The following is a 16,655-nucleotide window of genomic DNA, read 5'->3' as shown; positions in this document are numbered from 1 at the left end:
GAAACCTCAGTACCAGAACTCCGTATAACAGAAGTGTTAGCCGACTCTCAGTAGCTTGTACAGAATGTACAAAACTGTAGGAATACAGTACAGCCTTGGTCATCAGAACATCAATTATCTGAATTTTCGATTATCCGAACAAGATCTCAGGATCCCGTAAAAAAGGCATTAGACAACCCAGCATTCAGTTATCAGCTAAAGGGCATTATGGCGTGTATTGCCAGATAACCAAGGCATGTTCAGATAATCGGCATCCATAAATTACCGCTTGTTTATGATCTGATCAGTTATCCAAACGATCAGTTACCTGAACAAAACATTCCCCGCCTGTCCCTTTCAGATAATCGAGGTTGTGCTGTACGACACATCAAATAATTCCCTATATGGTCAACTTCCCAACGTCAGTTACTTCATTGCGGGACACATAAAAGTAGGATACTTTACCCATCAAGATGAGGAGGGAAACTGTAGGTTCACATCCCCTTAACTATTCCTTGATGTATGTTAGTAGCCAGATATACCGCTAGATCATGCAATCAGGTGGAGTTAAAAAAAAAAAGCAGGTTGACACTTAAATAAAACTCTTTGGATCCTCAGGATGTCCGGAAATAACACTTCACTATCAGTTAATTATTTATGGTCTAGTTACAATGGTAAAAATGGTGGCTAATTTTCTTATAGGAAGCAACATAAGAATGGGAGAAGGCCAATCAGTCCCTCAATCCTTTTCATTATTCAACGAAATTGTGGCTGATCTGCAGTCTAACTTCACATTCCTGCCAATGGCTCATATCTCTTCGATAAAGTTTTAGTTATGCAAAGATACTCTCTTACATTTAAAATGATCAACCCTGACCCAGCAACTGCAATTTGTGGAAGACAGTTTCAAGTATCTACCACCCATTGTGTGTTGAGTATTAATTAATTGAATTCAAGTTCCACCAGATGCTGTGTGTAAGACTCGACCCCACACCTCCAATGTATTAAGCTGACTCCCAAGCCCAATGAGAATACCATCAGCCAACCATCTCTCACCTCCTTCAGCAAAATAAATTACTTCTTACAAAAGTAAAAAACTGCAGATGGTGGAAACCTGAAATACCAATTTAAAAAAGCTGAAAAAATTTGTTTGCAGCTTTTGTGGAGGTCATTGACCTGAAATATTAACTTTGTCACTCACTGTAGATATTGCCCGACCTGCTAAGTTTCTCCAGCAATTTTCACTTTTATTTTAAGTTGCATTTTTATCTGTTTTTAGCAGGTTTAGCTGAGGTGTAAATATTGGCCCGGGCACTGGGGAAAACTACCTCCTCCATTTCAAATATTGCTATGGGATCTTCAACATACCCCTCTGGTGCAAAAACAAGATTTGATTGAGTGGCTCTAATGGAAGACATCACCCCAATCAGCACAGTGCTCCTGCAATATCAGCTTGCTTTACAAGCTCAACTTCTGTGGTGGAGCTTCAAGGCCACAAACTACTAACTCAAGGCTCAAGTGCCATCACAAGCACAGAGTACCTCTTAGAGACGGGGGGGGGGGGGGGGGGGAAAGAAATGTATGTCAAATAAACGAAGCTGATTTGAAGGAAAATTGCTTTCAACATATCAGAGGAGCAGGAGATTTACCTCAGTATCCTAAGACTACCATTTATCCTTAAATATCATCCCTAAATCTCAGACTATACCATCATTTTCATGTTGTTGGTGGGAGCTGGCTATGTGCAAATTGGTTGCCAAATGCCCTATGATAGTGACAGCGTTTTCAAAAGGCACTTCATTGAGCGAAATGTGCTTTGGGATGTCTGAAAATCAGAAAGGTACTATATAAATCCAATCCTCTCTCTCTTTACAACTTTTGTTGATAAATGGATAGGAGATACACTGGGAGAAGTAAATTAAATTAAATTTTGATTCAGAGTTAAATCTGGGTGTTAAGAATTGGTGGTGCTGATAACTAAACATTTTTGTTCGACTGAAAGAAAATGACAAAAAGAGTTGCACCAATAATTATTAAAACGTAAAACATTTACAATAGTCCTTTGGTATTGCTCATAGGACGGCAGATGATCAGGGCTTAGAAGGAGGGGAGTATTATACTGCAGAATAGTACGATTCTGCTGCTAAGATACAATAGGACATCACTAAGGCCAAAGATTCAATTCCTGGAGAGCTCTGTCATAGACAGGCAGAGGTTTTATATCCCTGGTTCCTACCCAGTGTCAGAAAAACCAATCAGAAAATAACTTTCAGTTTTCCCTAAAAACCCACCAAAGTGCAAAATCTGAAATGTAACATTTCAAAAGGCAAACAAGTGAATATCTGATCATGGTTAATTAATCTAAACATAATACTCTTTCTCTCCACTCTCATCCACCAAGAAAAGAAGGAACGTACACTTGAGGCTTTAGCATCTTGAGCTGGTTGAGGATATCTTTCTGGACCCGTGGTGTGGCTGTGGCCGTCAGGGCCATCATTGGGATCGTGGGAAATCTGCTCCGAAGCTCATTCAGTCTCTTGTAATCAGGACGGAAATCATGGCCCCACTAGGGATAGAAACCGAAAAGACTTCAGAAGTAATTGAGAAATGAGCACATGGAGCTGAGGAAAAAAAACAAGTCTTCAGTAACATTTACTACCACCAAAGGGTAGGTAATAAGGGGACAGAGGACAACCAGTTCCAGTGCTGCAGTCAACAACATGTGCTTATAAGCCTTGCTCACTTACACCAAAGCCTCAGACTTCACAAAAACTAGGAAAGCAAAGTGAAGCAAAAAGAGAAAGGTGAAAAACAAATCACTACTGTAATATAACTGGGGAATAACAAATAAAGGAAGGGCTTCCAGTGAGGAAGGGTGAAGGGAGAGACAAAAGTGGGAAAGAAAAATCAGGATTTAGAAGTAATTTGGTCCTGATACAGCATAGGAAACAGGCTGGCTGATCACCCAGTATGGTGCTAAAATGGATTCCTTCAGCTGGAGCTTACTGACAGAGGGGCCCCTGGCCCACTCTATCTCCCAATTGGACATCAAACTCTATCGTCTATCCATGCTCATCAAACGTCAACATATGAGCAGTCAGCACAGAATGACATTTTGCAAGATCGGCTTGTCTTCAATTGTTGCCACCACTGAGATCTTAATAGGGAGCATCTCCAAGGAAAAGATCTTTTGTTTGTACAAGCCGCTGTGAGCTGTGATATGCATTGTAAACTGCAGCCTACGCTCATTTGGTACTAATTTACAAGATGAATCATGGCTTTGAACAGCAGGTATAATATTGAAAAAGATATTGCACTCTGCTATTCCTGAGGGTGTTTGTCAGCTGAGTGCATCCACCCACTCAAAACACACTCCTCCTGATGACTGCGGAACTATTTAGAAAAACAAGAGGAAGCTCACCACTACCAGCGAAGCAACACATTTTGGATGCAGTTCCCAGTCTGCTCTGAACTAACCTTTCTCAGCCAGGGTGTCACAATTAGCTTCAACCCCTGGGGAACAGAAATACTGCAGCCTGTATTTCTCATCAAGTGACACTTTGAAGGGAAATGGGAGTATGGTCATGCAAATGGTCTCAAGCTTGGATATCGCACTCATGGTCAGCAAGCATGGACTCAAATGGAAGAGGCAAGCACTTCAATTAGCAACAAGTAGGGCACAAAGAGCCTTCATTTCAGATCCTGGTGTGCATGCAACATGCGATGCTCCCTTACCCAACTTTGTGTACAAACAGAAAGAAAATGTACATTTATATGATGCCTTTTAAAAACCTCATGAAGTATTTCACAACCAGTGAAGTGTGGCACAGCAAAATCTCACAAAGAACAATGTGCAAATGGCCAGATAATTTCTATTAGTGATGTTGGTTGAGGGATAAATAATGGCAGGACATCAGGCAGAACTCTCTTGTTCTTTTTCAGACTTGACGGTTTTTCTCATCTACGTAAACATCTATTGAGAGCTCAGTTTAATGTCCCAACCAGATCTCTCACTGGTGTTTGACATGAATACTATGTAATGGGGCCTTGAGATGCAGAATGCCACTAGAGTCAAAGATGAAATCTAGACATAGAAGCATCAAGTTACCTGGCTAACACAGTGAGCCTCATCGATGACAAAACGAGATAGAAGCTTCCTCTCGTACAAATTTACCAATGCAGCAATCAGTCGGTTACTGGCACTGACCTGGATTAACAAGGAAAATCAAATTATTAGGCCAGGAAAATGTCACTTAAGTGAAAACAGAAGTTGCTGGAAAAGCTCAACAAGTCTTGCAGCATCTGTGGAAAGAAATCAGAGTTAACGTTTCAGATCGAGTGAGCAAATGTCACTTAAAGTTTATTCTCAGGATTTGCACATCACTCAATTCTCTAGTTCCCCAAGATGGTAGACACTTGTTACCTATTGCCTATTGTTTGGTACAATCATCTAGATGGTTGGTGCACAGTTAAGAGTCAACCACAATGAAGTTATGAATCTGCTAGCGCTTCCGATATAAATTCTCAATATTTCTATAAACTATGGAACAGGCTCAAGACTGAATGATATAAGTTTCTGACAACTCTTGCACACACAACATGTGGTGATATAGTACAGATTGTTCCTCTGATGTGGGTATGCGTTTCCTCAGCCTCATTGGATGTAAATTCCTAATTTTAAGTCACTAAATCATGCTGTAACTATGTGTCACTATAAGCATCATAACTAATTTGTTCAGTTCTAAAAGGAGAGAAATCAGTTTATGCTGAAACTTCCATACAGATGAAATATTGAGGCAAATATTTCAGAGGAAACAAAAATGGTTCTAAAACAAAACACAGAATGTGTTGGAGAAACTCAGCAAGTCTGGCAGCATCTGTGGAGAGAAAACCAACCTCAATGTTCGAGTCCAGTATGACTTAATCAGAATAGTACAATGGTATCATATTTTGAATGTCAATCGTGTCTATAAAATTAAAAAGGTGGGTTTATACGTTTTTCCAATTAACCGTTACTTTCAAAATGTGGATATAGGAGTTTATAACGTAAGCCTGTCAAACTGCAAACATCCACTTTCAATGTAGGAGCTGCAGTCCCATCGCAGGATAAAAGGGTATGATTTTAGCATATTAAGAGAAATAGCTCCATTCACAACCTCAGGATACCTCAAAGTTCTTTAGAGTCAAAGAAATGTGTCTGGTCACTGGTGTAAAGTTACCTGATAATAACCAGGTAATTTGTTCTAACAATGTTGATCCTGGGGATAACTCTGCTACTTTTCTTCAAAATAGCATCGTTGGAAGCTTTTACATCCATTTACAGGGCAAGTTGGAGCTCAATTCTCATTACCATCTGAAAGATAACACCAGTGCAACACACACTGCACCTATATTGGGACTGCTATCTAAATTAGGCACTTCTATCTTTTTGTGTTAAATCCATGTGATATAAAAAATAAGGACAGAGTGTACAATGTTAAATGGGTTCTGCTTCTGTATCCTTGTGCAATTAAACACTGCTCTCTAACATCCATCACATAAAGGCTCTTGGCACTGAGAAACACCACTGTGTCACAACCGGTATTTTACCAGGACTCCTTAATTAGAATACAGCAAAAATTAAAACTGAAGACCAGCAATTGCAATTTAAATGTATACAGATAAATGACATATTTCAAAAATACAGATCACAGAAAAAGAGAATATCAGACAGAAACCAACACTAACAGTTTATATTCTTACAGCACTCCAAGCCCATAGCTAAACTGAGGGGAGAATGCATTGCTACAAAACAGATTTATAATTATGGGCTCCTCACACAAAGCCCACAATCTTAAACCCACCAGAGAGAAAGGTGACAATTTTCAGCTGGTTAAACCAGAATATCAGGAGGAATCAATAATTTCCTAATCTAACCAAAACATACATTTGAGGCTCACCTTCTCAGGTGTGCAGTAAAGCAACTTCACAACAGGATCCTTTTTGGACAGCTGCATATAGGTACTGGCAACCTCAGAGTCACTCTTACTCGCAGTTAGATGTGTCGCTGGAATCTGTTAATGGAAAATAAAGGACAAATTTCAAACATGACTCCAGGCCTTCTTTTCCTCCACACAAGTTTCTTGATGGTTTGCTCCTGCTGACTGGATCTATTCACACCTTTAGAGTTCTCAGTATTTTGGGTGGGGGTCAGAGTGCTCAAATCAGGTCAGGCAGCATCCGAGGAGCAGGTGAATCAACATTTTGGGCATAAGTCCTTCATCAGAATGAAGCTTGTGGACCGGGGTTGAGAAATAAATGGGAAGAGGGTGTAAAAGCTACCCACCCCACCCCCTCCCATTTATCTCTCAGTCCCGGCCCACAAGCCTCATTCCTGAAGAAGGGCTTATGCCTAAAAGTCAATTCTCCTGCTCCTCGGATGCTGCCTGACCTGCTGTGCTTTCCCAGCAACACATTCTTGACTCGATCTCCAGCATCAGCAGTCCTCACTTTCTCCTAGAGTGCTCAATCATCCACTGAATCTAGATCTCTCTTGTTTTCCCTTGCACAGTGACACTGACCTTTTAATTAGCAACAACATTGGAAAGGAGTTTTGAGAAGGAGCACACCATGCAGGAAATCAAAATTCCAATCAATCTCTTACAACAGTACATCATGTCAGTGTTAAAGTCGGAGAGATTATTCCGCCAATGAGGCAGGTTAAATACTGTAATCCCCTAGTTTGCTCACATTGCTCAATCTCATTAAAGACCCGCACCTCCACTCTCAAGCAGCTCCTTTTTGCTACCTTCAATATAAACATTAAACAATGAAGCAGAGAAAGAGGCCACTTGTCCACTGGTTCTGTGCAAACTCTTCAAGAAAATTTTCAATTAGCAAAGTCCAAACTTTCCCCCTCATATCACTGAAAATTCCTCAAAATATTTATTCAATTCTCCTTTGAAAATTACTATCGTATCTGGTTTTACTGCTGTTTCAGACAGAGAAAATCTCACTTTGGTGCTTTTGTCAAATCCCTTAACTTTTTTTAAATCACCACATTTTTGCCAGGTAACAAATTCTCCTCCTTTACTCTGTCAAAAGCACTCAACATTGAATCCTACTATTAAATCTTCACTCAGTTCTCTCCACACGATGAGCAATTTTAGCATCAAAGAAGCGCATTGAAATATTCCTGGTTACTGCAGCTGTATCATTATAGTACTGATGAGAAACAGGAGGTGCATTTCAATCGCAGAAGTGAATAAAGAGATACTTAAACTCACGTCAAACAAGGTCAGTTTCTGCACCTGATCTAGGATCAGTGACCTGAGTGGGGAAATCACAACAGTGACTCCTTGGGTGAGACAGGCTGGCAGCTGGTAACACAAACTCTTACCACCACCTGAAACAGATAGACAGCACAAATCACAACACAGAAACACTAGGAAAAAGCCAAAGCAGTCAAGAGAATAATCTGCAACACAGGATTGCTGTGTAATGATTATTTGTTTTCAGGTAGACCTGGTGGTTTTCTGACCCTTTCTTATGCTACGTTTACTTTCCTCTGCAACACTGACCAAAGAAAAGGGACTGTCCCTGGTGATCTCCCAATATTAAGTTTTTTTGTTACCACCAGTAACAATATGGAGTGCCCACAGCATTTTATTTTGCCATTTGTGGGATAGGGACATAGAGTTCACAGAGGTCTACAGTGCAGACAAAGGCTCTAGGGCCCATCAATGTGGTTGAATGTAAACTGACTGCCACACACGGCAACGTAACAACTGTAACTACAGTTACAAAAACAATTGTTTGGTTGTGAAGTGTTCTGGAAAGTCCCAAAGCCTTTTAATCTGAACATGCTGACCAGGTAATTCTCTCCACATGAATGGATTCCTCAGAATGTCATGAGTACTTAATGTTGGGAGATCAAAGAAAGCCTCGAAGGGTCACTGGATGATGAACATTAACTCTTCCTCTCTCCACAGATTCTGCCAGACCTACTGAGTTGCTCCAGCACTTTGTCCGTTTCAAAGAAAGCCTCAATCCTACCCCTTCATGTTCATTGGAACAGGGTAGCTAGTTTGCGAGGGAGAGTATTAAGAGGTGCAGCTGTCACTGAACAACAACAGCAGTGCTTCCACCACCACCTAAATAATTCAGAACAGACCAGGGTGAAAGGAGAGTCTAATTTGTTCTGTAGAGCTCAATTACTCACTGAGCAAGTCTCAGACCCATTAATGTTCTGCACACCATGATTGTGTCGAGGCACCCAGAGGAAACAAAAGGCCTTTATCAACCAAGCTACTGGGGGAGATATACAATACTTTAATTATGACTGTTATAAAGAGATACTACAAACAAAATAAACACAACAAATTAAGTAAAGAAAAACAATAGCATTCATTGGAAAGCACTGAACTGATATCCGTCTCATTTATGAGAACAACGTACCAAGGCCAACAGTACGCACAAAGACACTAAGGTGCTTTTGAGTAGCCCTGACAGCAGTGGTATGTCGTCACAGTACAGCCACTTACAGCTGACAGCTATACCTGATCCTTGTACATTTTATATCAGAACATTCTTGAAATAAAATCACCTTATAAACATTTTATTTGATCATATCTTTTGGATAAGATATTGAATCTGTTGCCACGTTTTCCTTCCGCCAGCCATTTTAGCAAATATTTCTCTCTCAACCAGACAACACTAACACAAATTAACTGGCTGTTATCACATTGGTACTTGTGCGAGCCCTACTACATGCTCATTGATATGTATGAAATGTGCTAGAAAACAGTGACTACTCTTTCAAAGCATTTTGATGAATGTGGAACACTCTGGGTCATCTTGAGTCATGACAGGCACCTTCAAAATCTAAGCTTTTCTTATAAATGAATGCAAGGACAAGCTGTTAATGAGGTGGTTAAACACCCCAATGGAGTGTAGCAATGTTCACACAGATCATTGGAGAGACTATGTTAAAATCTGCTGTAAATGATCCTCCCACCTTGAGGAAATAGATCTTGAACAATCTGAAATCTTTAAATTAGCCACTTCCAGTGATAATGAAAAAACACACCTTTATTTAATTTGAAATACTGACTCAAAATTATGTCGCCAAAATTAGAAATAGCTGGAAAGAAGGTGGGAGGCAATGATTTGGTGACCCTCACTTGAGGTTTGCAAGAACATGTAGATGAGGACAGTGATAACCTCAGAATTTCCCAATGCACTTTACAGCCAATGAAATGCGGTTACTGTTGCAATGTAGGAAGTTCAAGCAGCCAACTTGTGCACAAGCTTCTGCTAACAATAGTAAATAACCAAATCTGTTGTACTTTTGACATAATAAAATAAATATTGTCCCAAATTCCCCACAGTGGCTGAGCTGGCAGACAAGAGAAAAGAAATAAACATCATTATGCATTCAAAATCAGTTATCACAAATAAACAAAATTAACTTGCATTTATTTAGTACCTTTGATACAATAAAAAAACTTCAAATTATTTAAGCTACTTAGAGTCATAGAGATGTACAGCACAGAAACAAACCGTTCAGTCCAACTTGTCCAAGCTGATCAGATATCCAAAACCAATCTAGTCCCATTTGCCAGCACTTAGCCTATATCCCTCTAAACCCTTCCTATGCATATACCCATGCAGATACCTTTAAATGTTGTAATTGTACCAGTCTCCTCCAAATCCTCTGGTAGCTCAATCCATTCACCCAGCAATACACCAGCCCCTTTATACTCTGCATGAAAAGTTGCCCCTTAGATCCCTTTTAAATCTTCACCCTCTCACCATAAACCTATGCCCTCTAGTTTTGGACTCCCCCATCCCAGGGAAAAGACCTTGCTTATTTACTCTATCCATGTCCCTCATGATATCATAAACATCAACAAGGTCACCCCTCAGCCTCTGACGCTCCAGGGGGAACAGCCCCAGCCTATTCAGCCCCTCCCTGGCAACATCATTGTAAATCTTTTCTAAACACTTTCAAGTTTCACAACATCCTTCTGACAGATTATTCCAGAATTTCTTGGGTATTTACCTGTGGGCATCAAGACAAAGCAATCTTCGTTCAGCAGGGCAGCATTGATCGCTTCCAGCTGGTTTGTTCGGAACTGGTGCAGCCCAAATTTTTTGTGAAAGATACGCATCATCTCCTTGGAGTGTGGGAAGTGGAAGCCTCGGAAACGCTCCAGCACAGGACTTCTGGAATGTCCTTGCTCATGGGAAGCCTCTGATGGAAAATGAACACATCAGTTCGTGCAGTGGTCTACTCAAAAGTGTAATACTTAGTGAGCATGGTAGTGAATACAGTCGGAAACTGATAGGCTGATGAAGTAGCATTTATGCCACACAATGAGCATCCCCAACAGAATATAACTATTTTCCCTTGACATTCAATGATATCACCATTGCTGAATCCCCCATTGTCAACATTTTGGGGGTTACCAATGGACCGGAAACTGATCTGGACCAACCAGTTAAATACTGTGGCTCCATCAGTAGGTCAGAGGCTGAGAATTCTATGGTAAGTAACTTACGTCCTGACTCCACAAAACCATCCACCACCTGCAATGCACAAACCAGGACGTAATGCAATGCAATCTGTACGAATGCAGCTTCTAATTACACTCCAAAAACTCACAATATCCAGGACAAAGCAGCCTGCTTATTGGCACCCCATTTACAACCTTCAACATTCCTTCCACCAACGATGTACCACGGCAGCATTGTGGATCAACTACAATTTGCAATGCAGCAACACACCAACCCCTTCAACAACATCTGCCGAACCCACAACCTCCATCAGCCAGAAGGAAAAGGGCAGCAAACACAATGGGAGCATCACCACCTGGAATTTCCCTTCCAAGCCACACACCATCCTGACTTGGAAGTATATCACTGTTCCTTCCCTGTGGCTGGGTCAAATTCAGAAACTTCCTTTCCTACAGCACTGTGGACTGAAGCAGTTCAATAATTGGTGGTCCAACTAGCGAAGTTGGCATTCCAGCAACAAATATTAAAAGGAATGGACTGTGCATGTTGAATAATGTGAAGTCACGTATTTTGAGAAAACAACATAAAGGCCTTTCTGGTATCACCTAAACGGTATGATTTTGAGAAATCCTCACCAGTGGTACAGTAAGTGCATAAAGTAGTTAAACATTTCAATATTAAGATGATCACAGAACACAAAGTCATGCGAGATTTTTAAAAATCACTGGTTAGGCCTCAAGCTGGAATGTTTTGCGTGCCACACTTCAGGAAGGACGGCAACACTTTGGAAATGGGACAGCTGAGACTTTAGGACACAGTTTCTGTGAGTCTTTAGCAGCCATACTACAGAAGGGACAACACAGAATAAACAGCAGATACTGCTTCACAGAATCAGGGTAACATAGGCAGCACAGGTCCTTGACTACAGAAAAGTGTGAATTAAAAGAAGAAAGAAAATTACATTTTAAAATCAGTTCTGTAGATGTAAGTGGACATTACTGGAGATAAATAAGGAGATGACTTGCTTTTTTTTTCAAAAATGGAATTCAATTTAATGCTGTAATGTCCATAGGAATTCAACATGAACATGCATCACAGTCATGATCCAATTCTATTATTAGACTAGAAGTCAGGGCATTTTTCTTTCAATCCTAATTCAGAACACTGAGGCCATTTACAGGGCCTCTACCACAGATTCAGTCAGGGTGATGTATACCAAACCTGGAATCTTTATGCAATATTCCAGTAAACAAAACAATCCACCATAGGTCTCTGAACAGACTGATGGGTAAAGGTGCCAAATGATATATTCCAGAGATCCATAGATATTAGGTTCAATCCCTGGTCTCTGCCTAATTAGCTGATCCTTGACAGTCCCTGCCACTGGCTCGAAGCCTTTGTGTTACAGTGAAGAAATCAGTGAAGAAATTGTGAAGAAATCAGTCAGGATTCTAAAATCCATTCATCTCTGGTGCAGAGCACAACAAAGCGAAATGGTTCTGATAGTGACAGAGATAAGTCAGAGAACATATTCAAACTCTTCCACTAACATCCAGTTCAAAAATACAGAAATAAACATCTGGTAATAGTGAGCATGATGCTATCAGATCGTTATACAAACAACTAAACTAGTTCAGCAATGTCCCTTTGGTGAAGGCAATCTGCCCATTCTGGACTCTGCAACTCAGACTCTTACTAAACATGTTTGACAATTGTTACATCAAATTCAGAATACCAATGTCTCAGCAGAGTGGCCATGGGCTGGACAATAGGTTGCTAGCAGTGCCCACATTCTAAGGAAGTGAGAGCTCATGGTGAGTGGTGGAGGATTGGAATCGGCTGTGGAGCATATGGCTGTAACAGCAAAGGGACAGTTAATAACAGAAGGCCTGGGCACACCAAGTCTGAAACGTAAAAACGTCAATTGCGCTGCTGGAAAAGCACAGCAGGTCAGGCAGCATCCAAGGAGCAGGAGAATCAATGTTTCGGGCATGGGCCTTCATTATTCCTCAAGAAGTGCTTATGTCCGAAAGGTCAATTCTCCTGCTCCTTGGATGCCGCCTGACCGGCTGTGCTTTTCCAGCATCACACTCTTGACTCTGATCTCCAGCATCTGCAGTCCTCACTTTCTCCTCCCTAAAATCTAATAACATCAAGTCTTGGGTACATCAAGTCTGAAATGTAATAACTGATTAGTTAACCAGGTATGTATTTAAACAAGGTCATTGTTCTATTATAAACCCTAAAGACAACTTAAAACTGGAACACTCGTTACCTGAGAAGCCCTGCAGTGCTTGGGATTTGTTTATGCTAGCAGTTGCAGAGGGACGAGATGTGTGCTCACTGCCATCTTGAGCTGGAGTCTTTCTCCAGGCTGTTTTAGTTCCTCCCTCTCGGATTGGCTGAATTGCTCCATGCGATATGTTTCCTGCAGGTTGACTTGGTGAATTCAGAAAACATTCTGGAACTTCCTCTACATCTAAATCATCAATGTCAAAGTTATCAATATCAATGTCATCAAACATCAAATCCTCTTCAGCCATGCAGCTCCTACTGTTTTCAATGAACCGCTTCTGATCAGCAGCAGTATGCATTCTTGCAGCAGATACATGTGTGGATTTGTCCAAGTCATTTCTGCTTGCAGCATCAGAGGATCCATACGAGATGCAATTGAGTGAGGAATACTTAGACTGAGGTGGGGTGGCCTTGTTCCCTCCAGTTGAGAGGTCTAGCTTTCTTTGGAAACATGACTTACTGAGCAAGCTCTTGCAATTGTCAGATGTTGCACTCTTCTTCCCCGTATGTGCAGAGGTTTGATCCACTGCAAAGAAGTCTTCAGTACTGAAAACATTATCTCTAGGCATACCTGTGGTTTTCAAGGAAGATTTCTTGAAAGTAAATGTTTTGGGAGAACCTGGTTCCTGGGATGAATTAACAGAGATAGGTGAAGTAACACGATCTGTAGAAATATTACTCACTGCACTGCTCTGCTTGGATAATGTGACAGCTGTTGAAATACCTCCATTTAATGTGCTCTGTGCTTCATTCTGATCAGCCAAAAGTTTTCTTCTGAAAACAAAAATAAGAATTGTTACTCCCTTCCATCATACTCTCTGTAGGTGAGCTGCGAAGCAGTAACGGTCTGTGTGTAAGGCAAACAGTTGTCAAATATAGTACTGCATAGCTCTTGACTATTCTATAGACACAAAACACAGGTAATAAATAGAACTTCTGCCTTTTTCTGTTCTACCACTAGAGGGAGATCCAGTCACAGAACAGTTCCAGTGGCAGTAAAATAAAATACACAACTGCAGATTTTCAAACTGGAAACAAAAAAAAGTGCTGGAGAAACTCAACAGATTTGGCATCACCTATGGAGAGAAGAGTTAACGTTTCAAGTTCAGTGATTCTTCATCAGAATGAAAGGAACAGGGAAATTATGGTATTTATGTCGGTGGGTTTGTTTTTGCGGGGGGGGGGGGGGGGTTGTTGAGTGCCAAGACAGAAAACAAAAAGCAGACAAAGGGATTGTTGATGATTTGTCAGAATATAGGAGATCTGGAGCTGCGAATCTGTGAAAGAGACAGCACGATCGTTTTTCAGATCTCCTTTCTGTCTGTACAAATAACCAAGTGTCCATATGACTGCCATTTCCTACTTTGAAACTTTCGTCTGAGGCCTGCTGCAGTAGTTCAGTGAAGCTCAACTCCATTGAGAGGAACAATACCTCATTTTCTGCCTAGGTGTGAAATAGCCCTCAGGACTCAACATTGTGTTTAACAATTTCAGAGTGTGAACATCTTTCTCCGTGTGCATAACCCACTCTGTATGGGTTACTCCCAGCTCAGTCAACCCATTTTCAACGGTTCAAACCAACCATTCAGTACTCAGCTCCAAGTTTATCGTCTGCAATCCTTTTGTCTACTTCTCCCTTTCTTCCCCCTCTCTGGGCACCTCACCACCTATTCAACTTATTCCTTCTCCTCCTTTCCACCAGCATAAATACCACTTTCCCACCTGTTTTGACTGACTGGCAGAAGGCAGAGAGTAAGGATTAAGAGATCTTTGTCAGGTAGACAGTGACGAGCAGAGTTTCACAGGGGTCCATGTTGGGATCACAACTTTAGACATTAGACATTAATGATCTGGACAAAGGAACTGAAGGCATGGTTGTTAAATCTGCAGGTAGTGACAGGTAGTGTTGAGGTAGCAGGGAGGCTGGAGGAGGACTTGGGCAGGTTAGGAGAGTGGGCAAAGAAGTAGGAGATGGAATACAATAGAGGAAAGTGAGAGATTATGCACTTTGATGGGAAGAATAGAAGCGTAGACTATTTTCCAAATAGGGAAAGACTTTGGAAATTTGAAACACAAAAGGACTTAGGAATGTTAGTTCAGGATTCTCTTAAGGTTAACATGTCATTTCAGTTGGCAGTTAAGAATGTTAGCATTTATTTCAAGACAGTTAGAATACAAGAGCAGGGATGTAGGGCTGAGGGTACAGAAGGCTCTGGTCAGACCACATATGGACTATTGTGAACAGTTTTGGGCCCCGTATGTAAGAATTCAATTCTGGTTTCCCGACTACAGGAAAGATGTTATGAAACATGAAGGATTCAGAAAAGACTTATAAGTATGTTGCCTTGGTTGGAGGGTTTGAGCTATAGGGAGAGGCTGAATAGGCTGGGGCTATTTTCCTGGAGGGTCAGAGGCTGAGGGACGACCTTAAAGAAGTTAATAAAATCATGTGGGGCATTGTTACGATAAATACCTAAGATCCTTTCCCCAGGGTAGGGAATCAAAAACTAGAGGGCATAGGTCAGAGGGGAAGATTTAAAAGGGATCTAAGGGGCAACATTTTCATGCAGTGGGTTGTGCGTATATGGAATAGGCTGCCAGAGGAAGTAGTGGAGGCTGGTAAAATTACAACATTTAAAAGGCATCTGGATGGGTATGTTAATAGAACGGGTTTACAGGGATATGGGTCAAATGCTGGCAAATGGGACTAGACCAATTTCAGACATCTGGTCGGCATAGACATGTTGGACCAAAGGGTCTGTTTCTATGCTGTACACCGCTAAGGTTCTGCTGGTGTTGGAGGAGATCAGAGGAGGTTTAGAAAAAATGATCCTGGGGATGAATGGCCTGTCATATGAGGAACAATTGATGACTCTGGGTTTGAACTCGATGCAATTTAGAAGGATGAGGAGGTATCTAATTGAAACTTAAAGCATACTGAGAGGCCTGGATACAGAGGGCGTGGCAAAGGCCTTTCCAGTAGTAGGAGAGACAAGGACCCAAAGGCAGAACCTCAGAATGAAGGAACAACTCTTCAGAATGAAAATGAGGAGGAATTTCTTCAGCCTGAGGGCAGATGATCTGTGGAACTCATTGCTGCAGAGGGCTGAACTGGCTAAGTTGTCATTGTTTTTGCATTCGATTATATACTCCAATGCCCATATTTTGAGTCAATCATAGAGATGTACAGCATTCGGTCTAACCCATCCATGCCAACCAGATATGCCAACCCAATCTAGTCCCACCTGCCAGCACCCTGCTCATATCCCTCAAAACCGCTCCTCTTCATATGCCCATCCAGATGCCTTTTAAATGTTGAAATTGTACTAGCCTCCACCACTTCCTCTGGCAGCTCATTCCATACACGCATCACTTTGTGTGAAAAAGTTGCCCCTTAGGTCTCTTTTAGATCTTTCCCCTCTCACCCTAAACCTATGCCCTCTAGTTCTGGACTCCCTCACCCCAGGGATGGACCTTGACTATTCATCATATCCATGCCCCTCACAATTTTATAAACCTCTAAAGTCACCTCTCAGCCTCTGATGCTCCAGGGAAAACAGCCCCAGCCTATTCAACCTCTCCCTACAGCTCAAATCCTCCAACCCTGGCAACATCCTTGCAAGGGTTTAGAAAAGATTTACAAGTTTCACAACATCCTTCCGATAGGAGGGAGACCAGAATTGCATGCAATAGTCCAACAGTGGCCTAACCAATGTCCTGTACAGCCGCAACATGACCTCCCAACTCATGCACTCAATAGGAGAAAGTGAGGTCTGCAGATGCTGGAGATCAGAGCTGAAAATGTGTTGCTGGAAAAGCGCAGCAGGTCAGGCAGCATCCAGGGAACAGGAGAATCGACGCCTCGGGCACAAGCCGATCCTGAA

General features: G+C 41.5%; 1 protein-coding gene across 2 annotated transcripts in view; it reads right to left on the bottom strand.

Annotated features, from left to right (window-relative positions):
- The window catches only part of blm (BLM RecQ like helicase), a 55,672-nt gene that overhangs the window by 19,559 nt on the left and 19,458 nt on the right, over positions 1-16,655 (bottom strand). For both annotated transcript variants that reach the window (XM_043677103.2, XM_043677105.2), the window contains exons 6-11: positions 12,752-13,545; positions 10,022-10,213; positions 7,245-7,363; positions 5,919-6,032; positions 4,088-4,186; positions 2,397-2,545 (exon numbers count right to left, since the gene is read on the bottom strand). In XM_043677103.2, the coding sequence (XP_043533038.2) occupies positions 2,397-2,545; positions 4,088-4,186; positions 5,919-6,032; positions 7,245-7,363; positions 10,022-10,213; positions 12,752-13,545 (1,467 nt within the window). The remainder of the gene's footprint in view (positions 1-2,396; positions 2,546-4,087; positions 4,187-5,918; positions 6,033-7,244; positions 7,364-10,021; positions 10,214-12,751; positions 13,546-16,655) is intronic.

Source organism: Chiloscyllium plagiosum, unplaced genomic scaffold (assembly GCF_037043375.1).
Source record: "Chiloscyllium plagiosum isolate Xiang-an unplaced genomic scaffold, Cpla_swu_hap1 HiC_scaffold_39, whole genome shotgun sequence".
Taxonomy (NCBI): Eukaryota; Metazoa; Chordata; class Chondrichthyes; order Orectolobiformes; family Hemiscylliidae; genus Chiloscyllium; species Chiloscyllium plagiosum.
This window is presented reverse-complemented; position numbering and strand designations above follow the sequence as displayed.